This window comes from Delphinus delphis, chromosome 20, assembly GCF_949987515.2.
Source record: "Delphinus delphis chromosome 20, mDelDel1.2, whole genome shotgun sequence".
NCBI lineage: Eukaryota > Metazoa > Chordata > Mammalia > Artiodactyla > Delphinidae > Delphinus > Delphinus delphis.
In genome coordinates, this window is record NC_082702.1 from 57,715,750 (window position 1) to 57,743,703 (window position 27,954).

General features: G+C 55.0%; 1 protein-coding gene across 3 annotated transcripts; it reads right to left on the bottom strand.

Moving 5' to 3' along the window:
• Positions 1 to 140: 140 nt before the first annotated feature.
• On the bottom strand, positions 141 to 27,634 carry CA5A (carbonic anhydrase 5A). Of its 3 annotated transcripts, none has more exons than XM_059999530.1 (7): positions 27,389 to 27,634; positions 25,413 to 25,610; positions 11,873 to 11,991; positions 9,701 to 9,796; positions 9,509 to 9,571; positions 4,219 to 4,374; positions 141 to 395 (listed from the first exon to the last, which is right to left on the bottom strand). In XM_059999530.1, exons 1-7 carry the CDS (start codon positions 27,543 to 27,545, stop codon positions 177 to 179), a joined length of 1,008 nt encoding a protein of 335 aa, XP_059855513.1. In that variant the 5' UTR covers positions 27,546 to 27,634; the 3' UTR covers positions 141 to 176. The 3 variants fall into 3 exon arrangements, with proteins under 3 accessions (XP_059855513.1, XP_059855515.1, XP_059855516.1); XM_059999533.1 differs by lacking the exon at positions 141 to 395 and adding an exon at positions 1,720 to 1,849; XM_059999532.1 differs by lacking the exon at positions 9,509 to 9,571.
• Between the last annotated feature and the right edge of the window lie 320 nt (positions 27,635 to 27,954).

Here is a 27,954-nt window from a genome sequence, read left to right on the forward strand (position 1 = left end):
GACCAGGGATCGAACCCAGGCCACCTGTATTGGGAGCGTGGAGTCTTACCCACTGGACCACAGAGGGATTCCTGCTTAAGCTTCTTTGAAGTGATTCTTTTCCTTGCAACTGCCAAAGTACACTGACTAAAACTGCGACCTCTTTCTCCATTTTTAATTTCAGAGGTTACATATGATCAGTACACGAAGCCTGGGAAACAATACTTTCTCCTGTTAAAGTCAGGTCTACCCGTTAGCTTGGATGTAGTGAATTTAGGATCCTGCACCGTCTTCAGTGGCTGGAAGGATGAACGGACCTCCCGCTTCATCAGGGGCTGCAGTGGGCGGTAGTTGTTCACCATCGTCTTCTCTTCTTCACCAAGTGCAGTAAACATGAGTGAGCGAAACGCGGCCAGCTGGAACGGAGAGCAAGCAGAGTAATCTGGCTGCAGCTGGGGCGTGAACCAGCTCCCATGTCCCTTGTGTCGTGTGTGGTCCCCTTGCATCCCTGAATCAGGGATGGCCCTGTATGACCAATGCAACATGGTGGAGGTGACCCCAATCTGGGTCAGAAAAGGCATGGCAGCTTCCACCTTGGCCTCCTGGACCACCTGCTCTGGGGAAGGCAGCCGCCGTGCTGCAATGACTCACAAGCAGCCCTCTGGAGAGGCCCACGTGGAGAGCAACTGAGGCTCCCAGCCAACAGCCAGTACAACTTGCCAGCCAGGTTGGGAATGAATCCTCCAGCCCCAGCTTTCAAATAACTGCAGCTGACATCTGACTGCAACTCCACAAGAGGTAGATCCTCAGCCAGAACCACCTGAATTCTGACCCACAGCAACCCTGCGAGATAATAAATGATTATTGTTTTACTAAGCCACTAAATTTTGGAGCTATTTGTTACACGGCAATAGATAACTAGTTTATATACTATAAATGCTAATGTAACATTTGATTCACTTTGCACTCCAGGAACTAAGAGACCATTTTTTATGTATCATCACATCTGTTCTCGGAATATACTATGTGCTCTGTGAGAATAGCTTTCATGCTTAATTAAACCCAGAACTGGGATTATACCTGCATAGTGACCACCTATTGAGCAAGTCAGGTCTGCATGGCTGAGGGAGAGCCTCCTGGCGTTGTGTAGGGTGTGGAGCATGCTCTTCCAGGCACTCAAGCATGGTGTGCCCACGCGTGTGCACCTGTTTTCACCACTTGTTGCCTCTCAGAAAAGCCTGCTTGGCAGGCCTGTCCCTGCCGTCCAGGGGGTGCACACACTACCTCTCCAGCCCCCTGGGAGGGTTGGGGGCTCTGCTCTGGATTTTGGTGTAATACTCACCCACCACTCTGCCTTAAAACTATTGACTTATGTTTCTATTTTCCTGCTGGGTAGCAGTGCACAGAGACTATGGTCACTGCTCTGTCACCCCTCCATCCCTCCTGCTTGCCCACCTTCTCCTGCTACAACATCTGACATCTAATAAGTGTTTATTATGCATTTGTTGAGTGACAGAGGGGTCTTGGTGACAAGAACCATTTTCTTTTCTTTTTTCTTTATTAAATTAATGTGTTTTTTTAAAGTCTTTTTAAAAATTAATTAATTTTTGTTTTTGGCTGCATTGGGTCTTCGTTGTTGTACACGGGCTTTCTCTAGTTGTGGTAAGTGGGGGCTACTCTTCCTTGCAGTGCGCGGGCTTCTCATGGCGGTGGCTTCTCTTGTGGTGGAGCATGAGCTCTAGGCGTGTGGGCTTCAGAAGTTGTGGCAAACGGGCTCAGTAGTTGTGGCTCGCGGGCTGTAGAGAGCAGGCTCGGTAGTTGCTCCGGGGCATGTGGGATCTTCCCGGACCAGGGCTGGAACCCGTGTCCCCTGCATTGGCAGGCGGATTCTTAACCACTGTGCCACCAGGGAAGTCCCAGCAAGGGACATTTTCAACCACGTCTGTAACAGTTCTGGTTTGGGGGAAGGGTGGGTGACGTGCACCCACATTCCACCTTCAGCCTTTCAAAACAAATAGCATCATCCCATGACTTTATTTTATTTTTAAAATTTATTTATTTTATTTATTTATTTTTGGCTGCATTGGGTCTTCGTTGCTTCATGCAGGCTTTCTCTAGTTGAGGTGCATGGGCTTCTCATTGTGGTGGTTTCTCTTGTTGTGGAGCACAGGCTCTAGGCGCATGGGCTTCAGTAGTTGTGGCTCGCAGGCTCTAGAGTGCAGGCTCAGGAGCTGTGGTGCACGGGCCTAGCTGCTCCATGGCATGTGGGATCATCCCAGACCAGGGCTCTAACCCGTGTCCCCTGCATTGGCAGGCGGATTCTTAACCACTGTGCCACCAGGGAAGCCCCCTCCCATGACTTTAAAATTAGAGGCTGCGGACTTCCCTGGTGGCACAGTGGTTGGAAATCTGCCTGCCAATGCAGGGGACACAGGTTTGAGCCCTGGTCTGGGAGGATCCCACATGCCGCGGAGCAGCTAGGCCCGTGTGCCACAACTACTGAGCCTGCGTGCCACAACTACTGAGGCCCACACGCCTAGAACCCATGCCCCGCAACAAGAGAAGCCACTGTAATGAGAAGCCCGTGCACCGCAACGAAGAGTAGCCCCACTCACCGCAACTAGAGAAAGCCCGCGCGCAGCAACAACGACCCAATGCAGCCAAAAATAAATAAATAAAACAGAGAAATTCATTTTAAAAAATAAAATAAAATAAAATTAGAGGCTGTTTCACAGAACTGAAAGGCTGGAAGGACTTCCAAGGACTCATCAAGAGCCCTCAGAAAACATAGAGCTGAAGGCGAGGTGATGAATGCTGCTGTGATCGATTAGAAATGTCTGTCCTGGGCAGAGCATGGGACAGTGGAGCATGCTTGCTGCATATCTGTCATCCCTAAACTGTGCCCTAGACAGACTTTCTCTAGATTCTGGAGATTTCCAGAGAAAAAGATACTTTAACTTTTTAAAAAGTATATAAGTAATATCTACTTATTTTAGAAAAAATAGAATATTTAAATAAGGATGAGAAAGAAAATAAGAACCGCTGCAGATCTGTGACCATAGGACAACCAGGATTAACTTTTAGGTGCACATCTGTGTGACAGCTTAGGGCATTGCTCAGCAAATAGACACTCACCTCCTCCCTGCCCCACTGGCGTTGGCCTGGCCATCATAACTCGCTTTGACCAACAGGATGTGAGCGGGCGTGATGCAAGCAGACGCTGTAAATGTGCATGTGCGGTTTGGCTTGTCTTTTGCATTTCTGTCACGTGCCATGAAATCCAGCCCTGGGTGGCCACTGGTCCAAGAAGCATGAGAGACACTGGACCCAACCCAACCCCTAACGATGGCCTAAAACAGATTCTCCCAGCTCCCAGAGACCCTTGAGCAGGAAAATAAATGCTTATTATTAGTCATTGAGTTTTGGGGTGGTTTGTTACACAGCATTTTGTAGCAATAGCTGACTAATACAATCCTTCTGGAATTTTCTCTGGGCACTTATAGTTCCATAACTTCTTAGCACAGCATCAGAGAAAACCCTCTGCGGTCTTGCTTTCCTACTGCTCTATCAGCCAAAGAAGCAGAACAGACTCTAAAAGCTTCTCTTCTCCCTCAGTGACCCCACTTCTTTCACGGCTCTCCAGCATTCATCTATGGCATCCCTTTCTTAGTTAATTTATTCATCTAAAACACCCACGGGGGTCCCAATATGGGCAAGGACCCATGTCCCAATTATGTCACTTCTGTTCTTTAAAGTCGCCTTACCCCAACGAAGACCAAAGAGCAAGTACTGGCCTCGTCCAAGCATTTTTCATCGGGGAGACTCTCCATGCCTGAGGCTGACCACTAAGATTAGAAGGTGCTGCATATAACTGTCCCGCCTCAGTTCCCTCCCTTCACCCCACGTTCCCTCCCTGTCTCTCTGTGTCTCTGTCTGTCTCTTTCTATCTCTGTCTCTCTGATTTTCTCTGTCTCTCTGTCTCTGTCTCCCTGTTTCTCTCTGTCTCTGTCTCCCTCTCACCACCAATATCTCAAGGTCAGAAGAAGACCTGTGATATGGGGAACTTCTGTTCACTCCCCAAGAGCTCCTGTTTCAACTGGAAGATTCTTCTTGTGCAGGAACATCTATAAGGTACCAAAGCACGAAACTCTAGGATGCTTGTTCACGCTATCTTAGTGAAGCCACCAAACCGGAGGGATTCCCGTGCAGTTCTGTGCGCTGGATACAGGCGCCACTCACCTGGTCCTGAGCCACCTCAGTGGGCTTCTTGTGGATGATCCAGGTGACCGACTCAGAGAGCGGAGGCGTGGTCAGGGAGCCCGGATACGTCCAGTAGTCCCGGCAGGCGGGCAGCAGGCAGGAGGGCTGGAAGGGGCCCAGGGCCGCCCGCGCGTCCTGGGGGAGGAGACCGCAGGCTCTCAGGTGGGTGGAGGAGGCCGGGGAGGGGGCGCCACGCTTGGCTTTATCTCAGCGATGTGGCCTGGAGGGGAGCATGTCTCCGAGATAAAGGCTGTGGTCGCGGTTGTCACGTTTGGAAACCGTAACAAGAGAACGTGGCCCTTCCACGCTGAGCAGGGAGGCCCACCGCAGGCTTGTAGTTTTTCTTTTAAGGCTACTCATTTTTGTACACCTTGGCTGTGAAAATATCACACTTTTAAAAGCTGACGTCAAATAACATACACAGCATACGATTTACCATTTTAACCATTTTAAAATGTACAGTTCAGTGGTGTTAAGCACCTTCACATTGTTGTGCAAACATCACCACATCCGTCTCCAGAATTTTCTCATCTTCCCAAACTGAGGCTCTGTCCCCATTAAATACCAGCTCCCCATCTCCTCCCCCCGGCCCCCAGCACCCGCCCTTCTACTTTCTGTCTGTATGAATCTAACTCCTCTAGGGACCTCGTATAAATGGAATAATACAGGATCTGTCCTTTTGTGACTGGCGTGTCTCACTCAGCACAATATCTTCAAGGTCCATCCATGTTGTAGCCTAGGTCAGAATTTCCCCCCTTTTTAAGACTGAGTAATATTCCACTGTGTGGATGGACCACATTTAGTTTATCCATCAGCCACCGGTGGACACTGGCTGGCTGCCACCTCTTGGCTGTTGTGAATAAAGCTGCTATGAACATGGGTGTACAAACATCTCTTCGAGACCCTGCTTTTAATGATTTGGGGGATACACCCAGAAGTAGAAATGCTGGATCCCACGGTAATTCTATGTTTAATTTTTTGAGGGACCACCAGACTGTTTTCTATAGCGGCTGCACCAGAAAACATTACACTTTTAAGACAGCTGATCCTCTCTTTGGCAGACCTCCCGGGCGTGAGCCATGGCAATTACAAACGCGCAGGGGGACGCCCCGCACTGGCCGAATTCCCCGACTCGTGCCAGAATTTCCCTTCTCATCAGCGAGGGGTGGGACTGATGGACTGGGTCAGCCCAGCTCTCCAGGCTGCTCCGTCAGCACGTGTCCTGCTTGGGAGCCCCATGTTCAGAATCCAGGTTTGCTTCATTTCCATGCTCTAGAGGAGCATAGGGAGAAACCTGCCTCTCAGCTCCTCATGACCCTGATGGGGCCCCACCGTCACTCACTCACTCAGAGCTATTCTCGAGCACCCACAGTAAACCTGACTCTATCTTAGGTGCTGGGGCTACAGGAGAGACAAACTACCCACTTGCGTGGAACTCACTTTTCCTGGAGGAGAGCAGACGGCACCCGGAACAAATAAGTAGAACATCTAGTAGTTTACACGTGATAAATGTGATGGGGAAAAATAAGGTAGGGCAGTGAAGTAAGAGATGTGGGGAGTATAGGCTGGTGTTTTAGGAGGGGTGGCCCTGAAGGCCTCCCTGGGAAGGTTACGTCTGAACAAAGACACGGAGGAGGTGAAGGGGAGGAGATTTCTCCGCAGCAACAGCCAGTGCAAAGGCCCCAAGGCAGGGTCTGGCCTGATGGGCTGGGGGATCAGCAGAGAGGCCGCAGGGCTGGAATGAGCACGAGACGCGGAAGTGATTAAAAGAGATGCGGGGGGGGTTCCCTGGTGGCGCACTGGTTGAGAATCCACCTGCCAATGCAGGAGACACGGGTTCGAGCCCTGGTCCGGGAAGATCCCACATGCCGCGGAGCAACTAGGCCCGTGCGCCACAACTACTGAGCCTGTTCTCTAGAGCCCGTGAGCCACAACTGCTGAGCCCATGTACCACAACTACGGAAGCCCGCACACCTAGAGCCCGTGCCTCACAACAAGAGAAGCCACTGCAATGCGAAGCCCGCGCACATGAATGAAGAGTAGCTCCCTCTCGCCACAACTAGAGAAAACCCAGGCACAGCAACAAAGACCCAACACAGCCAAAAAATAAATAATAAATAAATAAATTTATTTTTTAATAAAAGAGAGAGATGGGAGGGGGGAGGGGGGACACCCTGCTTCTGCCCAGGGCTGGGGACCCCCGTAGAAACCCACCGACAGAGGCAGGGGCTGGGGGGCTGCTCTCTGGATGCTGTGGACAGAAAGCAGGGCCTCCTGGCTGGTCTCTGCCTCGGTGGAAGCAAAGCTCCTGGACAGCTTCTGCTCAGAGGGGAAAGGCTCAGAGAGGTCCCTCGGGTGGACGGGCCCAGGACGGGGCCTCCACCCGCCCCCCCGTGAAGTGAGCGAGCCGAAAGGCTGAGGGGGCAGCCCTGGGAGAAGCAGGACACCAACCAGTGCCCAGCCGGAGCGGAGCCTGAACCAGGGGCCCAGCCGCGTGCGGGGCAAGCTGGGAGACAGTCAGCACGAGGCACCTGTTCTCGGGTCCCCGAGGAAGGAGGCTCCCTGCTGCTGGGGGCCCCTCCCCCCGGCCCTCAAAGGCAAAAGCAAGGAGCCGCTGACGGCTTGTCCCCGGTCGCTGACTCACCGCTCAGCCACGGGGAGGTGGTGTTTAAGTTTCTGGCAGCTGGAAGCGGGTACATTGACTCTCTGCCAGATGGTCGCCAAGCACCTTGTGCCGGGCTCCACCTGTCACCAGTGTCTAGTTGACGGCTTAAAACGGCATGACTGAAACACGCTTCCCAAAGTGTGGCGCCCGCCCACCTGAAGTGCACGATTCTACGGCTGTTCGTATATTCACAGACGGCCACGCGAACGCTCAGAACGGCCGCTTCTAGAACACATTCGTGACCTCAGAACAGAACTCCAGAAGAGAGCCCCCCCCCCGTGAACACTCTTTAGCCGTCATTCCCCCTAACCCGCCCACCTGCCCTCACCCTGCCACAGGCCCCACCCATCTGCACATTCTGGAAGTTTCTTAGAAATGGAATCATCTGCGTCTGGCTTCTTTCACTCAGAATGATGCCTTCAAAAGCCGTCTCTGTTGTAGCAGGTGTCAGAGCTCCATTCCTTTTTATGGCTGAGTAATATTCCACCGTGTGGTCTACTCAACTCTTGAAGGACACAGGTCACATACGCACATGGGACAAGATGCAGAAAGTACCTGCGGGTGTGCGGCGACAGATAAATGCCCCTCCTGCCCCCAGACGCCAGCCCCATAGGCACTGACGTGCCAGACATCCTCTGAGGCTCTCACCTTGGATTTTCAGAACCAGCCTTTACGTCTGTTTCGTGATAAAGAAAGAAAGATAAGAACTTCCGAAAGCCACGTGATTAGACGGCGGCAAACCCAGATGCTACGGGATGTCTGTCCCATCCCACAGAGCTGGACACCACAGAGGTGCCTCCTAAGGCTGAACATTTTAAAAATCGACCCAGACGTTGGGGGACCCAGGAAGGAGCGCAGACTGTGACAAATGACTTGAGCCGCTCACCCTCCCGGCCCACGGGACACAGACCCCTGCCCGCTGAGGCGGGACCTTACTCTCTTCAGATTCTGACTCTTATTCTTCTGGTGAGGAAACGGAGGCCCAGGGAGCAGCATCAGGACCAGAACTGGGCCCAGCAGCTTCCTCCATCCCCTGCCAACACCGTTCCTCCTGCAAGTTTGCCCAGAGCCTTCGGGGAAGCAAAGAGACCTGCCAACACCGTTCCTCCTGCAAGTTTGCCCAGAGCCTTCGGGGAAGCAAAGAGACCCCTCAGCACATAGCACCTCATAGCAGCTCTTTCTTTCCCACCAAGCGGTGGAGACCATGCCCTGAGGGGGTGGCTGCCACCAGGGAAACGTCCAGGTTTACTCTGGCTGTGGACCAGGGAGGAGATGAATGCTCCCAGCACCTAGACCTTGCTGAGTTCCTGAGCTGGCAGACGGGGCAACGGGGGCGGTGATCTGGTCTGGTCCCAGGAGGTCAACATCAAGGGGCGGGTGCCACACAGATCAAACAGCCCCTGTGAGGCTGCCGAGGAAGGGCTGGCCCCCATCTCCCATCTGGAGCCGCTCTCGCCATTGTTAAGACAGGTCGGAGACCCACCCGTCCCCACGTCCAAGGACCACGGGTGACTCCTGCCCTCGGAATTCTTTTGTTTGGTGCTGAACAAATAAACTGCAGTTTTCAGGAATTTCCATTTCTCCATCAAAGCCCTCTCTCAGCTGATACTGGAGAAAAGCTACCTTGCTGGCCTTGCTGTCTTTCGGAGCTATGCTGAGTGCAGTCAGGTGTGCAGGGGAGCTGGGCAGGATGGGTGCGTCTGCAGGACCCCTTGCCCCATCTCCCTGTTCTCCCAGGATGGGGCTGACCCTAAGGATACCAGGTGGCTTGCAGGTGGACATTCTTAAATGTCGATAGTTGAGAATTTATTTCAATTGGTTTTATATTTTTTATTATTTTTAAAATATTTATTTATTTTTGGCTGCGTTGGTTCTTCGTTGCTGCGCGCGGGCTCTCTCTAGTTGTGGCGAGCAGGGGCTACGCTTCGTCACGGTGCACGGCCTTCTCATTGCGGTGGCTTCTCTTGTGGAGCACGGGCTGTAGGCACGTGGGCTTCAGTAGTTACAGCACGCGGGATCAGTCGTTGTGGCTCGCGGGCTCTAGAGCACAGGCTCAGTAGTTGTGGCGCACGGGCTTAGTTGCCCCGTGGCATCTTCCCGGACCGGGGCTCGAACCCGTGTCCCCTGCATTGGCAGGTGGATTCTTAACCCCTGTGCTACCAGGGAAGTCCGCATTTCAATTGGTTTTAAAACAAACATTATTGCAAATGGATGCTCCTGCCTGGGACAAGGCTAAAGATTTTTAAAAAGTGGATCACTTTCATAAAAAGTACTAAGTAACTAATAGTACCCCAGGTGGGTAGACAGGCAAAAACCTCCAAGATGCTGCCTGAATGGCCGAATGTTGGGAAACCCCCCCATTACGCTGAGGAGGGAGGGCCCGAGAATTGCAGGAACACCTCGAAGTCGGTGAGCCAACTCGAGACACACCTGGAATCAGCTCCAGGGAGTCCCAGATCCAGAACTGGACTCAGACCCTCAGACCCCTGCGACGCTCTTTCCACCCAACTGGTTCCTTTTTTTGGTTACTTTTTTGGCGAAGTAGTCATCACTCTAAGCAATGTCGCTTTTCCAATTATGTTGATTTCAAACTACGTAGCTTACCTTGTGTTTTATGTCCGGCAAGACCGCCACCAGCTCCTGCAGCGCCTCATGGCGGGCCCCCAGCTGCACAGCGTGGCACGCCGAGCCGTCACGCGACAGGGCAGGGGACAGGGTGACAAGCACACGTCACTCTAAGCTGACCTTGTTTAGAGAGCAGATCTGACGAGGAGAGCTGCGCCCCAGCAGGCTTACCTTTAAAAACACGCCTACCACCGCCAAGCCGTCCTCTCCCATCACGGCTTCCGTGTAGCTTTGGTATTTCACAGCGTTCCAGTGAACTAGGTGCAGCTGGAACCCAGAAGAAGAGAATTCCCTCCATCACCACGGAGCCGAGAGAGCTCAACCCGCCGCTCCTCCCTCTGTGTGGCTGACACGTGCCCGAGTTATGCTTTTAATGAATCCACGGCTGCAGGCCGGTTCCCCCAGCCAAAGCTCGCTCGAACCCCAGAAAGCAGGGCCTCGGCATTTCTAGGGGAGAGGAGGAGGCTCGCTTTAACTTTGTCAAACAGAAGTGGGTGGTGGAATTGTTTGCTACTGCTCAGATAGCCCTGAATGAGGGCTGCCAGGTCAGATATGGGACTCTCAGTTAAATCTGGGTTTCAGATAGACAACGGATCATTTTGAACCTACGTACGCCCCCCAAATGGCATTTTTCTCCATCTGTCGCCCTCCTCTGAACTTCACCTATGTCCTTTCTTCACACACCCTCCGCTGGTTTTCCTAAGTCCCAAATCAGCATCGCTACGGACCAGGTGACAAGGATTTAAATCAGCGGGGAAACAGGCTGGGGGAACGGGCTTTCCTGGGCCCTGGTGAGTAAGAGGCAGCACCAGGACCCCTGGGTTCTGCGTGAGGGCACGTGGGCCGATGCTGCGTTTGGCTCAGAACCAGGAAGGGGCCTGGGTGTCTGTCCACAGGTCCTGCTCCAGCACGCGTGGTGGTGGAGGCCTTTCTGAACGGTGACCCAGGCCGTGAGTCCACAAGGACTCGGCCCAGAAAGTCCTCCAGCCTCTTGTGGTCAGCAAGACCCTCCCCCACGCGGCTGCTGGACTCCAGGGCCCGGGCGGCCCTGCCAGGGGGGCGGGGTCCACGTGGCTCCAGGTGGCACCTGTCAACAAGTCTCAGTGCTCCTGGCCACGCACACCAGGGACCGTGAGTGTGGCGTGGCCTCCCCCTGCCCTCCCGTAGCTCACCTCAACCCCCCACCCACTGTCACGCATGGTCTTCCAGAAGTAGGGACAGCTGGGCCTGAGGTCGCGCCCACAGCCTTCCTCTTTCATGGACCCCCACCTGTGGGGCTGGCCTGGCCTCCCAAACCCCACAGGAAAAGGCCCGCTCCAACATGGGCCGGAGGCACGGCCGGGACAGTCAGGCAGCCCCCGCCCACCTGGCTCACGGACAGCCCCTGGTGGGTCCCAAGCTCTGCCCCCTCTACTGGGGGGCAGCAGACTCCTCTATTGAAAGGCTGCTCACCAGAAACCGAGGTACAGGTGCACAGTTACTAAGAGGAATGAGGTTTACTGAAAGCAAGTGTGTTGCAAGCCGCTGTTCCTTCATTTTTGTCATATTTGTCAAAATGTGTGTAATTATAACAATCAATGGAAGTCCCTAATTATCAACTGTCCCCAGAGGCCACCTCTGGCTGTGTGATCGCAGTGATTTTCCCCTTCTGGTTTGACCGGACTGTCGGTCTATTTTAACCGTGGTATTACTTCCGTAACAATGGTGACAAGAACAGTCCAGAACTTGAAATACCGCTAAAATCCAGGTGGCTGGTGGGTGGACGGAGGGAGGGCCGGTGGACAGAGGTGCCCCAGAGTGAATCTGGCACACGTCAATCACAGGATCTGGGTGGTAACCTCACGGGTTCTCACTATACAGTTCTTTCATTGTTTTGGTAAGTTGGAAAGATTTCATACTAAAATATTGGGGGACACCAGTAAGGCACTGCTTACCCCTCCATAACCACCCAAATCCAATTCCTGACCTTCATCTCTACTCCTTTTCTTTACTGACTCCCACTTGGAAATGTTGCAAATATCCCTTTGTCTTAAGATAATTTCTATCGTAAAGATTTTCTGTTCTCAGTATAAGATCTTGAATGCCTCGAAGGACAGGAAGCTTCTCGCCTCTCATCGACCAGCAGCAGGCGCGTGGCTGAGCGAGAGCTAAGAGCACAGACGCTGCTCCTAAATCCCAGCTGTCTGACTTCGGCAAGTTACAACACCACTCAGAGCCAGTGGTTCTGGTTTGAGCACTAAGGGTCCCGTGTCCCAGGAAATCCGTGCTGAGCAACCAGGATGCTTGATCACCTGACATCGAACCTGGCACACGGGAAGTCCCCACACATCAGCTGCTACGAACCTCTGCCGGGTACACGTGATCGTCCACCGTGTGCTCCGAGCCCCACTCGTTCGCTGCTCCCCAGTGGAAGTGGAACTGTTTTAGTCTGTAGTGGTTTTCCAAGGGGCCACCACTGATTCCTGGAAGGTGAAGCAGTGGAAATGGTGTGTTAGTCTAGTTGCTCGACTGTGGGGTTGCTGTGACATTGACTACATTGGGGTTACTCGATTTTGCTCTCAAGAGACTGATGTTCTGCTGAAACCACAAACTGAAACGTGGGACCTTGTCTGCCCTGTCACCTGACCCCATCACCTGGTCCCGGCGGGCCCCCGGCAGCGCACAGGAAACACCTGAGTGATGCAGATGCCAGTGCCGCCACCTGGTGGCAGTAGGGGCCTCAGCCAATTGCAGGCGGCAAGAAGGCAAAGAAAAACCATTTCGGAGATGCGTGCCATGCGGGTCCTATAAGATTTCCAGATCTTCCTTTAATTAAAAAAAAAAAAAGAAAGAAAGAAAAGAAAAAAGAAGTCTTTCAAATGAAAGAAGAGCAGATAAAATTCTATCACCAAATAATTTCATAAGCTAATAGGTAATGAGCAAGACGTTTAAATAAACAGATTCTGAGATATAAGGTACTACATTTTGGGGACTTCCCTGGTGGCGCAGCGGTTAAGACTCCACGCTCCCAATGCAGGGGGCCCGGGTTCAATCCTTGGTCAGGGAACTAGATCCCACATGCATGCTGCAACTAAGAGTTCACATGCCACAACTAAGGAGGCTGCATGCTGCAACTAAGGAGCCCACCTGCTGCAGAAAAGACCTGGTGCAACCAAATTTAAAAAATATATAAATATTAAAAAATAATAATAAGGTGTAACGTTTTCCACCAGGGCTGATGTCCAGGCAGCCCCTGCTCGGTCTAGCCTCACTGTATGACCACTTTCTAAGTCACCCTGAATTCCTGGTGAGGCATCCCCAAGAGCTGTCAGCGTGACGCACACAGGCTCATCATCCCTGAGCACCTGCTCTGAACTGTGGGATCATGGGCGCTGTCCCAAGAGGTCCAGGGCCACGGCTGGGAGCCTGCATTTGAATGAGCTCCCGGGGGGCCCTGACGCACAGGGTTTAGCCGGTCTTCCGGTCTTCAGCTGCACTTTGCTAACAGATTTCCACCACCAAGTGCTACAAACGTAATGGTAACTAACGGTCGGACATCCGCTTGTATTCGAGGTGAGCGTAGTGTGACACTGGGATCCTCGGACAGGTGTAGAGGACGCTGGCACAGCGACGGCGTGAGTTCCCGGGGTGGGGGGAGGGGTGGGCATTGCTTGCATCAGCTCCTCCATGCGGCCAAAGCAGGGACGACACTTAGTGACGTGACGGACGCTGCTGAAAGGGTCAAATACGGCTGGCAGGGGTGCTTCTGCTTTGTTTTTGCCATTGAAGGTACTGGTAGCAGAAAGCACTGAACTGTAAACTGGAAAAACAGATTCAGCCCATTATTCTGCCCTCGATCAAGTCATGAAGCTTCTCGCTGTCTGTCTTCACTTGAAAGCGTTGGTCTAGAACGTCGTTACGGGCATCTCGTCATGAGGCTCTATGGCTTTATTCTCCTGAACACCCACAAATTATATCTCATTTGAAAAACATACAGAGAAGTATCTCATCCCCCCGCAAGTCTAAAAAATCAGAGTAAATCAGGAAGCCTGAGTCCACGGGTGTGGAGGAGCCGTTCTGCAGGCAAGAAGCTGAGGTGGATAGAAAACCTCCCTGTTGGGTTCAAATCACAAGACTTTACTGGATTTTCTGTGAATGAGAATACAAGGGGGTGATTGTTTTCCTTTGAGGGGTGAGGACACATGAGCCTACTGACCTCTGTAGTTTTGTGTTGTTTTTGAATTTACTAAGAGAGGCTAAAGAGGTTGTCAGTAATCCCGGGCACGGGAGCCAGGATTCGAAGCCAGGTCTGACGCCCAAACCCGTGCCTTGAGTACAAAACATCATCTGAGGAAATTACAGAAGCTTGAAACACCAGCAGTGCGAGCTTTGTGTCACTCCTGTTTGGCACTGTGTATCATGCTGGACGGGGAGGTGGGAGCCCTGGCCAGCAGACACCTGGAACCGCCAGAATGCACTGACTAGTGCGTTTGCTGTGTGACCTCGAGCAAGTGGATCAGCCTCTCAGAGCCTCAGCTGTCCCACCTGTGAAATGAGCAGTGCTGGCAGGATGGCCTCATAAAGTGCGGTCAGACGGTGATGACAATGATGGTGGTGACCACACGCCACGTAACTTTTCGGGGACTGGGCTCTCCTTCACGTAACAACAAAGCGAGGATTCCTAGCTAGGTGGTCCTGGTGGTCCCTCCCAGCTCAAGCATGTGTAGACACCACACAAGGTCTCCAGAAAGAGCGACACCAACTGCACGAGGCAAAACCCCACCACCAGCTGGGTGTCGGGCAGACCCCGCCAAAAATAACCTCGTAGAAAAACCCCTCCCAACTGTGACCACCAACAGAGCAGGGGAGGGGAGGGGGCCGGGCACGAGCATCGCCCCCGCCTCCGGCAGGTGAAGACTTTGCCAGGGTCACCCTCAGGGCAGGCCTGGAGCCCAGGGACCAGGGCCCCACGCTCTCCCCACATCCAGCTGCCCCCAGAATTCTCCAAGAAGCAGCCTCTCGCAGGGGGACTCCCTCCTGTCTGCTTCCCAAAGACAGCTGCCCGTTGAAGGAAGAGAATGTGGACGGAGGTCAGCTTTGGAATCGGGCCTGCAGGGAGGAATGTTCCTCTCGGTGGGGCCTCTCCTTCCGGCTGCAGGCTGACACCTGGTCGTACGTAAGCGGGCGGGGGCTACCCTGAGCTGGGACCGAGCAAACTCACAGCAAACCCCGCAGGCTGCTGCCCCTCGCCAGCTCTGTGACCTGCAGATGCAGATAAGGAGGAAAGCACAGCTCGAGCATCTCAGGGGGGAAGCGAAGAGGGAGGGAAGGCGTGGCCAGAGGAGCCCTGGTGCCACAGGCTGGGCTGCAGTGGCGCCCTGCGGCCGGTCGGTGGCGCACCCGGAACCGGGCACTGTGATGCCCTCAGCCTCCCTCCTTCAAAGGCATTTCAGGAGAGAAACAGCATCAACTGTACAGGAGCTGCTTGAGTACAAGCTCGGGCGTCAGACTTGTACATCTCGAGCATCTTTCAAGTCAGGGACAGAAGACTCTCTGGAACGACGTCTCTAAAATGAGATGGATGGGCAAAGACAGCCACTAGCCGAGTGCCAGCGTCTCTGCTGAAAAACCGGAGAACGGTGCCCCGTTTCTGCAGGTGGTCGGGGGTGCGCTCTGGGTCGGTGCTGGCGCCATCGCCTCCGAACGCGGCGATCTCGGTCCGGTTACTAAACTGTTCCCAGCCTCAGTTTCCCCGCCTGTAAAATGGGGAGGGTCCTAGCACCTACTCCATGGGACGTTGCCAGGATTCAATGCAAAGTTCTCAGCAGAATGCCCGGTATTCTGGAAGCACCCAAAGGACGAAAGCCGGCAGCCATGGCACGTCTGTGCGACGGGATGAGTACAGGGTCTCATCTGCTCTCACGGGTCAGCATCTCCTGCGTCCCGGGCACTGTGCACCCACATCTGTCGGTGCCCGTGATCGCCAGCGCCTTGTGGACCGTCAGCATGAGCTCTGAGTGTACTAACTGACAAGCCAGCGTTCACCCAGCGCCCGCTACACGCTGGGCATCGTGCAAAGCACCCTACCTTCCCCAGGGACCGCCCCTCACAGTGACCCTGCGAGCAGCTACTGCTGGCCCAATTTTGAGGTGAGGAAACTGAGACTCAGACGGGTCCATCACCTGCCCCAGGTCCCCCAGCAACTCCGCCCCAGGCCTGCTTGGGTCCAGCCCCTCGACTTTCGTGGCAGGGTTCAAGCCAAACGCTCACCTTTTCCTGCCAGGAAAGTTAGGAGTCCAGCTTAAGGCGGCTGCCCCGGATAAAATAATCTGTGACCTTTCATAATGACCAGCGTCAGAGTCATTCCCTTCCCTGGTGGCGCAGTGGTTAAGAATTCACCTGCCAATGCAGGGGACCCGGGTTCGAGCCCTGGTCCGGGAAGATCCCACATGCTGCGGAGCAACTAAGCCCATGCACCACAACTACTGAGCCTGTGCTCTAGAGCCCGCGAGCCACAACTACTGAGCCCGTGCGCCACAACTACTGAAGCCTGCACGCCTAGAGCCCGTGCTCCCCAACAACAGAAGCCACTGCAATGAGAAGCCCGCGCACCACAACGAAGAGTAGCCCCCGCTCGCGGCAACTAGAGAAAGCCCGTGCGCAGCAACGAAGATCCAACGCAGCCAAAAAGAAAAAAATATATTAATTAATTAATTTTAAAAGAAAGAAAGAAAAAGAAAACAGGCGAGCCCAATTTGTGACAAGGGGGCCTTTAGCTCACCAGCCCCCAGACTCTGCCATCCGCAGGGCTGTTCACAGACCAGAGGCCATGCATCCCCCTGGCTGTCTCTGGGAGCAGGTGTGTCACGACGTGTAACTGGGGAATTGCATCCCCGAGGACAGAGATGTTGGAGGCTGACTGCAAGCCCAGATCCTACTGTCTCTGTCCTCACAGCAGCCTCTGATAACAGCCGTCAACTTGTAGTTTGGTGCTTTGACCAGGATAAGCAGGCTGTTGGCAGGCACGGTTGTCTTAGGGCTTAAAATAAGTCCAAGAGCAGGTTGACATGTTCTAATTAATCCAAACTGCAAATGACTCGATGGTGCCGAGGAGCAGCCTGTTCTTGGTGCCCCTCCAGGATTTAACCAACGTTCCCTCCGACACGCTACGCACAAGGGCAAAGGCTCTCCGTGCGTTCTCTGGATTCGGGAGGTCTTTGTCATTCTCTCCAGGAAAGCGGGAGCCAGAGCCGGCGGCCAGTGCACTGGTGGTGCCTGAGGGGCACGACCCCACCCGCAGCACCCCAAAATCCAGAAATGAGGGAGGTCAGATTGCTTTTGGGGAGCTAACCTCTGGGACCACCACACATCGGCTCTGGGTTTGAAGCCAGGCACACGTGAGCACAGATCCTGGTTTCAGGCGGCGTGTCCCACACGGTGGTCCTATCTCTCTGGACCTCAGGCCTGATGTCTGTAAAACGATAATGATGCCCCCAGGCCCATGAGAATGTGGCGAGTGCTTACCAAACGCCCCCTAGCACGGCCCCTGGCACCCAGGAGGAGCTCAACCAGTGGTAGGACCTTCTGTTATTACGACCGTATTCTGGTTATTATTACATCATGATCACCATCTCATCATCCCAGCAGAGGTCTGCAGTCACCGGAAATAGCCACCATTACTCCCAAGATAGGACCTGCGCGTAAAGACTTTGAGGGATAAATGTATCTTAAGAGAGAGTCCTTTAGAAGGGGCTCGGCCAGCCACAAAGCGTAAAGAGGAAAAACCATGCATTCATTCAACAAATATTCACTGAGTTCCTACGACGTGCCACAGCCGCGGCTAAGTGTTGGGCGTGGAGAGGGTGACACGGGGCAGCCCTGCCCCTCCCGGAGCATGGACTTCCCAGGGGCAGGCAGTGAGTCGTGGACATGTGGGCAAGGACGGGGTGCTCTAGGGGGAGCTGAGGGGTGCGGGGCATCAGAGAGGGCCTCCCCGAGGAAGTAGGGGTTCAGCTGAGCCGTAAGAGGGAAGAGGAGGGCCGGCTGTAGGCGGGAAGGGACAACAGGCAGAGAGGCCTGGAGGGGCAGAGCAGGCCACTGTGATGGACCTGCGAAGGCCCCCAGTGGCGGGAGCGCAAGGTCAGCAGGGAGACGGGTCGGAGGGCACAGGGGCAGGTGCCGGCAGTGGCCACGTAGGGGAGCCTTCGTCAGCAGACTTCGAACGTTCCAGTCTTTAGAAATGGATGTCTGCCTAGAGAGGTGGGGTCTGGGGGCGACACTTGCATCCCCGTCCTTGACGTAGTCTATCCTTCAACGCACCTTTTCCCGCATTTCCTAACTTGAGATCTCCTTGCGAGCAGAGACTGCGTCTGGGGAGGTCCTGGGACCTAACGCGCCACCAGGCACAGCGGGCGCTTACTGCGCGGCTGTATTGCAGATCTACAATCCTAGCTCCTTGCATGGAGCAGGAATGGCTAATTCCTGGGTGGTTCTGTGGAAGCAGTGGTGAGGGGCACTCCTGGCAATGGACGGAGGGAGAACAGGGTCACCACACTGGGTGCGACGGCGGGTAGGGATGTCACATGGTCCTACGAGCGTCCACCTTCCACCTCCCAACCAATGCCAGTAAGTGGGGTGTTTCTTCAGACAGCTGCCCATGACGCTGATGAGCCCCCAGGAGTGGTAGGGGTGTGTTGGCACCAGACGGGCCTCAGGCTTGCCCTGCAAGACTGGCAGCCCCCTTTCCGGGGCAGAAGAGCTGGTGGTTTAGGGAGATGCAGAGAGGGAGGAGGAGAGGGAAGCTGCCGGGCTGGTCACGAGGACCCTGTGTCCCTAAGGGAGCAGCAGTTGAAGCCAGGCCGGGGGAGGGAAGGTGTGATGCACTGGTGATCTTGGCCTGGCTGGGGTGTGGGGTCGGGGAGGGATTGACATGGATTCAGGGGCCGTCGGGGGAGGTGTGTTTTCCTGGGTGGCGATTATCATTTCCACAGATTGGGTGAGGGGAAGCACACTCCACCCAACCTCCAAATCACACCTCTGTCCCCCAAGATACCCATGCCCAGCACCTGAGGGAAGAAACAGCGGATATACAAGGAATGAAGATGAAAACTATATGGTTTTAAGAATCAGAATGCCAATGAACGAATTTGCAGTGAAAACTGTCCCAGGAAACAAGTGTGGACCGAGCGGCCCCAGTCACCTTCCCGACAGCACAGGACTCCCTCCCGGAATGCATCCCCCTCTGCCACCCCCTTGCATTGTCTGGGAGGCACCAGCTCACGCCCACTGCAGGTCCCCCGCCTGACCCGTGGGGGAAGGGTCCCCCGGGCCCTGGGCCCTGCGTGGGATGACGCAGGGTCCTGGGAGACGGCAAAGCAGTTCTGCTGCCACGTTCACGACCACCTCCCGGCCCCATCTCCAGCCTGCCTTTCCAGCAGGGACCCCCAAACTCTTCCGGCGTCTCCCTTTTGGCTTTCGTGCTGGAGTCAGTTTTCTTGGGTGAAGATTCCCCAACGGATGGACGTGAAGTCTGTGAACTTTAAAATCATACTGACCTGCAGTTACGCGTTCACTCCAGGAGCGAAGGCCGCTCACCGGGCCCTGCTGTGTACACCCGCTGCCGACTCCGTGAAGCTCACGCTCAGGACCCTGTCCCGGTGGCGCTGGGCGTCCTTATTAGTTGTCATTTAGAGGCTGAAAGGCCATTATTGGCCCCCCCTTTACAAACGGCTTAAAATCCACTTTGGTGTTGGCCCCCCCGTGACCTCTGTGCCCACTGGGTCCTTGAGAGTGAGTGACCCTTCGGGAAGGCTGCTCACAGCTCCAGGCTTGGAGTTTCCATTTTTCCTCTTTCGGCCGATGGATGGGGTCACCAACCACAGAGTCCTCCGTAGTCAGAGGAAGCCGGGCCGGGCCTGGCCGGCGCTGGGTTCCCTCCAGTGGGAGGCCTGAGAGGGGCACAGCTGTGTCTTGTTCTGGTCTTATCTGGGAGGAGCCCCAGCAGGTGAAGCTAAGCTGTCACGGCTGAAACGCTCACTTCTCCTGGCTCGGAGGTAAGTACTTCCCTCGGGCCTCTTATTAGAAGAGGGTGGGTGGGTGTCCGACCTCAGTGGACAGAGGAGGAGACTGAGGGTCAGAGAGGTTAGGGAACGAGCTTATACTACCAGGCTGATAAGCTCTTTCTGCTGCAGAGCTGGGCCCTGACCATCATACCGTCCTCCCCGCCCCCTGAGCCCTACAGGAGGAAGATGAGCCGCCCCCAGAGGAGGAGGGTCTAGCAGGGAAGGCGGCTCCCGCAGTCCATGTGGCTAAGTGGGCGGGGGGAGCAACAGCGGGGCATCTGAGCTCCTGGGACTCAGGCACTACAGTGCCAGCAAGACCTGGACTCCCGGCTTCTTTTCTTTTCTGTGGATGGCGGGGAGGGACTGGGATTTGGAAACAGCCCTGATCTGAATGTTGGACACAGACGTCCTCTTCCCATGTATGGGAAGAGGTCCCATCTCTTGGAGTTATTGTGAGAATGAAATGCCTTCAAAAGTGTACCCTGGGGCTTCCCTGGTGGCGCAGTGGTTGAGAGTCCGCCTGCCGATGCAGGGGACACGGGTTCGTGCCCTGGTCCGGGAAGATCCCACATGCCACGGAGCGGCTGACCCCGTGAGCCATGGCCGCTGAGCCTGCGCGTCTGCAACGGGAGAGGCCACACCAGTGAGAGGCCCACGTACCGCAAAAAAAAAAGTACCCTGATTTGCACATTGATTTGTCGTGTAACGGGCACTCAAAAGCACCTGGCAGCAGTAACGACATCACTGCTCGTGGTAACCTAGGACCTGGCTCAGAGAACACAGGCGTCTCCTCAAGGAACAGCGGGATCTATCTGTGGCCTTTGGTCCTTGACCTTCCACCCCACTTTCTGCACCTACACTGCCCATCGGGTGAAAACAGCATTGTCACTCCTTAGGAAAAGGATCGCTCGGGTGCTGGGACAAGGGGGCCCCGTCTGTGACGGGTTTGCGGGGTGTGACCACAGGGTCTGTCTGGAGCCGGCGCTATGTTCCTTCTTGCTTCCTACCCTCTGCCAGCCCTTCCTTCCCTGCCCTTCAGTCTCACATTCCTTGGAAAGAGCCGCTGCCTTCACCTCTGTTATTCATCGTCGTTGCTGCTGACCGGCCTTGATCTCTGAGCTCTCCTATCCCTCACCCGCTGGAACCCTAATGTCCTCAGTTCCCCGATCTGGTTTGCTCAGCCTTCCTGCGCTCACCTGTTGGTGTGACCTGACCAAAGTGCTCACATACTGTGCAAAGTTACTTCTGCACCGCGCACCTTCTCCACCCACTTCCCTTCCTGCCGCCAAGGCTTTCCGTTTCTGTCAATGAATTTAAAAATAAAAATTATGGGAGTGTCTCACGATTCTCATTTTCTTACTGCAAAACTTATTCTTAGTTCTTCCCGTCTTTCAGCTGCATTTTCCATTTCCTTTGCTCCCGGCACCTTCCAATTTCCATTGGAGGTGAACAAAGACAGAGAATCTGAACAGAGGTGGCTAGAGGCTGGAGATGGGCGTGGGTGGGTGGGGCATGTGAAACTGAGCAGGAGAGAAAGAAAGAGGAAACTGGGCTTTGGGGAAAATGACAAGTAAAGTAAAACCTGATTGGCCTGTGTGGACGTGAACCCCAGGGAGATTATCCAAATAATTTATACGGCCAGGGAGAGACACCCAGAGAATTCGTTGGGTCTGGGGCAGGGCGGGGAGGGGCCCTTGGGACCCGACTGAGAACGTGCTGGGGGAGCGAAAACGCGGGGGTCAGGACCTGGTCGGCACAGAGGCCTGGCTGCAACAGGGCGCAAAGGCCTTGAATCTGAAAACGACCGGGATTGGGGGATGCCGGGGTCAGCTCAGGTTCAACCGCCAGGTGGGAGCTCCCAGGAGAGCACGGGGAGCGTGCCTCTCTCCTGGGGACCGTACCCCTGGGGTCCTCCCCTCTCGGTCCTCTCCTGCTCCAGGCGGGCTCAGCCTGTCACTGTGATGGCCTCACCCCACACGAGCGACCGAAGCTGGGCGACGGCCATCAGCCTGGGGCCAACATGGCGATCGTGGGGACAGAGGAGCCGCCCTTAGCGCCGCCCTACTGGGAAGCGGGCCCGTGCCGCAGCCCGCCCTTGTCGCCCCATTTGGGAAGCCCCCGCCTGGAAGAAATCCCCCCAGAAGGAGGCAGAGCCGCAAGAGGGAGGATTCTGACCCAGCTGTGCCTGGACGTGTCAGTGCACGGTTGACGCAGCGATGCGACATGGGCTTTAGAATCAGCAGGGGTTGGGCCTGAACCTGACGCCCCCAGCCTCCCCTCCACCGTCACTCTCCCCGCCCCACCGGCAGCCTCCGTTCCTCCTTACATAGAATGAGGATGGGGACTTCCCTGGTGGTCCAGTGGTAAAGCATCTGCCTTCCAATGCAGGGGACGCGGGTTCAATCCCTGGTCAGGGAACTAAGATCCCACATGCCTCGGGGCAACCAAGCCCACTCGCCTCAACTACTGAGCCTGGCGCCACAACTACAGAGCCTGTGTGCCGCAAGCTACAGAGCCCACGTGCCCTGGAGCCCGCGCACCTCAACTAGAGAAGAGAAAACCCACACGTCACCACTAGAGAGAAGCCCACGAGCCGCAACGAAAGATCCCGCGTGCCACAACTAAGACCCGACGTGGCCAAAAATAAATAATAAAATAAATCTTTAAAAAAAAGAGAAGAATGAGGATGCTCATACCCTCCATAGCGGCATCTGTCTGTGCCGGGCTGTTGTTCATCCAACCGGGGCTCTTTTGAAAGGGGGTGTTTGCATGTCTCTCTGTCCAGCATACCTTCCCCCTTTTAGAAACAGTGCCACGATTTCCCCTGGACCAACGCGTCCCTGGGTGTGTGATCTTGGTGGGGATCTTGGTCAGGGTGCTGGGTGTTCCGCCGACGAGGGGCAGGGTGACTCCAAGCTCAGCCACCAGTCCTCTTCCCCTGGGACTCTGACTTAGTTTGTCAAAGGTATCTTAACCCTATACATACAAAAGTCCAAAGTAACCTTCGAAGTTTTTCACATTTTTTGACTTAAAGGAAAATGAACTTGTTATAGAGATAGCGTAACTGAGAAGGACCCTATGGGGCCTTCCCGGGACCCACCTCTCCCCTAGATCCTCTGCTATACCTCCTCTCTGAAGTACCCAGATAATAGTATCTCATGCATATTTCCTGAGTTTTTCAGATGCTCAAAACCAGCCCTAAATGAGGAAGAAACGAACTAATTGATGACCCTGAGCACATAGCCTCGGGACCTCCCAGAGCCATCAGCCCATCAGAAAATTGCGCACAAGTTGATCACGTCCCCTGGGACGCCCCTCCCTTTCCTGGCCTTTAAACAAAATGTGCTGAAACTCTTCAGGGAGTTTGGGGTTTTTTGAGGGGCACGAGCCACCTGTCTCCTTGCCTGGCCCTGCAATAAACCTTTCTCTGCTCCACACTGCGACATTTCGGTACTCTCTGGCCTCATTGTCTGTCGGGCACATGAACTTGCATTCGGTAACAATGTCCCTAAGACCCTTGACTACACATAAAAATTATACAGGAAGAGTATAGATTCGATAGGAACGCATCTACACCCAAATGTGTTTTTCTCGAAATGACTAGTATATTCACACAACTATTAGCCAACCAATGAAAAGTTCAGGAACTATTATTCTTTATTCAATCTGATAAGTTGCTGTGCAAAATTAAAAAAAAATTAATATACACCGTATTAAACCTGAAAGGACAATTTTAGTTGCTCCTTGGGAATTTGGGCTTGGAACAGACCAACAAAGGCAGAAAAAAAGTTGGCACGCTAAGTACATAAATGCCTAAACCTCTGCTCCCCAGATCCCTGAGCTGGCCTGGTCCCTGTGCTTTTAAAGACGTGGTTAGGGGCTTCCCTGGTGGCCCAGCGGTAAAGAGTCCACCATACAATGCAGGGGACGTGGGTTTGATCCCTGGTCAGGGAACTAAGATCCCACATGTTGAGGGGCAACTAAGCCCACGCGCCACAACTACTGACCTCACAGGCCTCAGCTACAGCCCACATGCTGCAAACCACAGAGCCCAAAGGCCCTGGAGCCTGCGCGCCACAACTACAGGGAGAAAAACCCGCACGCCACAACTAGAGAGACGCCTGCGCGCCAAACGATCCCACGTGCCACAGCTTAGACCCCACGCAGCCAAAAATAAATAAATAAATAATAAAGCTTAAAAAAAAAAAAGATCTGGTTAACATCTGGTTAACATCCAACTTGCCCTTCTCTTCTTTGAGGTAATCTTATCCTTCCAAGAAGATGCTTTGGTTTGCGTCGATCAGAGTTGGGGTTCCTGTCCACTTGCCTTTGGCAAGCCCTACATGAGAAGCAACCCTGAGGGATACTGTGAGAGCCATTCCAGGCACGTAGGCTGTGCTCAGGAAACATGGGCTCCTTCTTACCTGTGAGATGAGGAAAGAGACCCCTGGAAACTCTGAGCCACGGTGTGCGTGAAGCACCTCACAGGGCCTGTCACAGGGAAAAAGGGCTCTCCATGCCATGCTGCAGCCATTGGTCCATCAGAGTTGGGGCGGCTCAGGCTGGGCCCCCACTGCCGTCCAGCCCCTCTGCCTGACTCGTTTCTACCTTTAACTTTACATTCATTATTCATCCACCAGTTTACCGAGCACCTGCGGTGTCCAGTAGGAGTGATCCTGCCCTCGTGGAGTTTACATCCTCACTGGGGCCATGGGTTAGTGAACAAGACGACTGGGCATATGGGAGGCATATGGGAGGAAGTGGACCGAGGGCTTTGCTGGAGAGGACCTGGGTTTGGGGGCTGTGTCTGGCGTCCCCAGGTTCTGTGGTTCCCTGCAACTCCCAGGACTCAGCGTATAGTCACATGCACGGCTAAGACTCACCACGGCGAAAGGATGCAAAAGCAACAGCAGCAGAGGGAGAGGGAGTGTCTGGAGGAGACCAGGTTTCCAGAGTCCTCTCTGGTGGTGTCATAAGCCACACCCTGAAACCCAGCAACGAGCTGTGACAACACGTGTGGAGTGCAGCCCACCAGGGTTGCCCATAGGAGACTCGGTGCCCAAGGTTCTCAGTGGGGGCTGGTCACGTAGGCACCCCCCGCCCGTTGCAAATTCCCGACTCTCAGAGGCAGACCAGAAAAAACTGAAAAAACACCAGATGGAATCCGGCAGCCAGTCCCCACAAGTAAAAGAGAAGTGGAAGGAAACTTCCCAAACCTGTAGAGTATCCACCCAGCACGGGTGAGGGTTCCCGCCAGTGAGGCTTAACGAGATGGTGCGAGTACAGCCCTTGGCAGGACGCCGGGACCCGCCTCCCTGCCCACCGGCCCTGCAGCCCTCCGCCACTGGCAACACCCCCAGCCAGGCTCAGGCTCGTCCCTACTCCCCACTTTCCCCTCCCCTCTTCCTCCTGTAGCAGCTGGACATCAGCCAGGTCACTGCCCCGTCTCACTCTGAACGAGGACCAGCGAGGTTCCCAGGCTCCGGACGCCCGGCCACCATCCTTCCTCTGTTCCTTCCAGAACTCCTCACCTCGGAGACTCTCTCCTCCACCCCACTCTGCTTTTCCCCTCTGAGTGCAGTGTACGTTTTATTAGCTCACTGTTTCTGCCTTCCAGCCCCTGGAATGTAACCCCCCAGGGAGGCCCTCAGCGTTCAGAGTTTTGTCCCCAGTGACGTGTGACGTAGCTGGTCGGCAACACCAGCTTTAAGGTGAACATCACTCTGCCCGTCCCCATCGCCAGCCTCGGCCGTTCTCCGTGCCTCGTCCCCTTCTCTGCCGACCCCGTGACCCACTCTCCGGAGTGACAGGAGCAAAGGGCCCCGACCCCAGCTCAGGCTCACCTGACCCCTCGGTGGAGTCGTCGAATTCCACCTGGAAGAGGTAGCCGGTGTTCCAGACGTAGAGGCAGGCCGCCGAGTCGTAGGAGACCCTGAGGGGCTTCAGCCGGGGGTCGTAGACGCTGTCCTTCCAGCGGATGTTGATGGGGGACTGCCGGGCCCCCCTTGGCACCGAGGCCGGGCCCTTCCAGAAGGCATGCACTGGGGGCAGAGAGAGGGAAGAGGAGCCCCTGATGGTGCGTGGGCGCCGTTGCAGCCTCAGAGGGGGCGACAGAAGCCTGCAAACGCGGTCCCAGAGGAGCCAGCACGGGGGAACCTGGCCCAACGTGGAGCCTGGGGCCACCAGACCCTCGGCCTCTTAACGCCGCCCCTGGTGGGCGGGGCCCTCGCGCCACCTCCTCCGCGGACCACGCCCAGGAACCGATTCCTTCCCGCCCTTGCGCTGCGCCGAGTTGGTTCTCATCTGTGGTCATTGTCACAGCGTGGTCACAGGGAGTCATGCCTGGGGGTCCAGCCCAGCCCCGGGGAGGCAGGCGGTGGAGGACTGTGGACTGGCGGGCTGCTACAGGTCTCAGAGAGAAGGAAACCAGAGTCCCAGGACCCACACCAGACCCTGCCTGGAAGGGTCTGGAATAGAAGCCTTGTCACTCCCAACCCCCGCTCTTTCAGTTACCCAGCACTCAAGGTGGGGTCCGCGGACCAGCAGCCCCCCTGGGGGCTTGCTAGAAATGCAGAACCTCAGGCCCCACCCAGACTCCTTGCAAGTTTCAAACCATAGAGAAGGGTCTGCACTCATGTAGAAAGACCCGCGCACCCCGATTCCCAGAGGCAGCTGCCTCTGGCTGGTTTAGAGCACAGCCTCTGGCGCTTTCCTCCAAGCTCACAGAAACATACACAGAGTTCTCCGAAAAAGCAAAAGTACTGCTCAGTACAAAGTGGGTCTTCACCTCGGTTTTCTTCACTTCACTGTGGACGTCTTCACAACTGTCTCTCAGCACCTGTCCCCTCCTTTATACTCCGTGACCATGAAGAGCATCAGGCCACGTGGACCGGAGTCCTGGCCCCACCACTCTGTGGCTCTGTGCCCCTTGGCAAGTTTCTTAACCTCTCTGAGCCTCAGTTTCATCACCTGTAAAAGGCAGATCACGATGGTACTTATCACACAGCGCTGGTGGGAGCATGAAACGAGAGGCTTAGAACAGCGGAAAGACGGGGATTTTGGCATCAGCCTCAGGTGTGGACCAACGGATTAATTGGGAAGAGCTAAGAGTGTTTGCCAAGAGCCCGGTGTGTGCCCGGCTTTGTGCTCACGTCGTTTCATCTTCAGGTGGCCCTGGGTGGCATTTCATCACCCCATTTTACAGACGAGGAGACTGAGGCTTGGGGAGGTGAAGCAACCCACCAGCTCTCACCTCTGACAAAAGTCACCAGTGCACACACCCCCGGAGACTGACTCCGAAGCCCAGGCTCTTCCAACCACCGAAACCTGGAAAGTGTGGAATACTGACGTCAGAGGTGAACTTAGTTGTCCATGCAGCCCCTGTATCTGACAGAGGAAGAATCTGAGGCCCAGAGAGAGGGAGGGATGAGTCCAAGGGCACAGAGCACCAAGGACACCGCCACCGGGACAAGGCTGACACAGGGCAGTCTCTGGACCGAGCTGGCTGCCGACCTAGTTACCGTGTTTGCTGAGATGTTCTCTGCTGGTGTTTGGAGCCCTAATGACTGGCAGCGTGGCTTGTTCCGTGGGGGCTGTAATAACAGCTCGTCTTGGGGGGGCCCTTGCTACCTGCCTTGCTCCGAGCATCTCGCCTTCCTGATGGCCCTGGGAATCTGAGCTTAAGGACTGGCCCACGTCTCCCATGGGAAAGACAATGTGGAAATCTGAAGCCAAGCTGTCCGGCTCCGGACCGTCTCCCGTTTTGAAATACACCATAAAATGAGACAAACAGCAAATTGCATCTGGAAGCTCTACTTACAAGCATCATTCCTCTTTGTCTGTACGCAGGCGCCCTGAGAGCACCATCGCTCCAGCGTCAGCGGGTGATTGCAGAGGGTCCCGCACATCTGCTTGACCAGGACGGAGAGACCCGAGGCTTTCGGATGACCCCTGCCTGACCCCAGGAGCCTGAGCATCTTGTTTCTGTTCCCCGGGGACCCGATAACCGGAGGGAGGTTGTCCTCACTGACTGCCCTCACTTCAATCTAGACGGCCGAGGAGTGGGGTGAACACACCTCTTCTGTAAAAACTCATCCAAAGCCCTGATGGTTAAACTTCAACCCGGCTTCTTGGATGCCACGGGGTTTGGCTTCGGGGTGGGTGCACTGGGACAAGGGCGCTCGCTGTGGCCAGTCCCTCGGGTCACTGTGCTTTGACCCGGTAAACAGCGGAGTGAGGGTACCAGGGAGTGAGGGGAACTTGCAGAGAGCTTGCCGCCAGGCCAGGGAGCAGACAGGAACAAAGAGACCAGAGCGAAGTCCTTGATCTTGGGCGTGACCCTGGCTCAGGGCTGCGCAGCCCTCCAGCCTTGGGGCACTCAAGGCC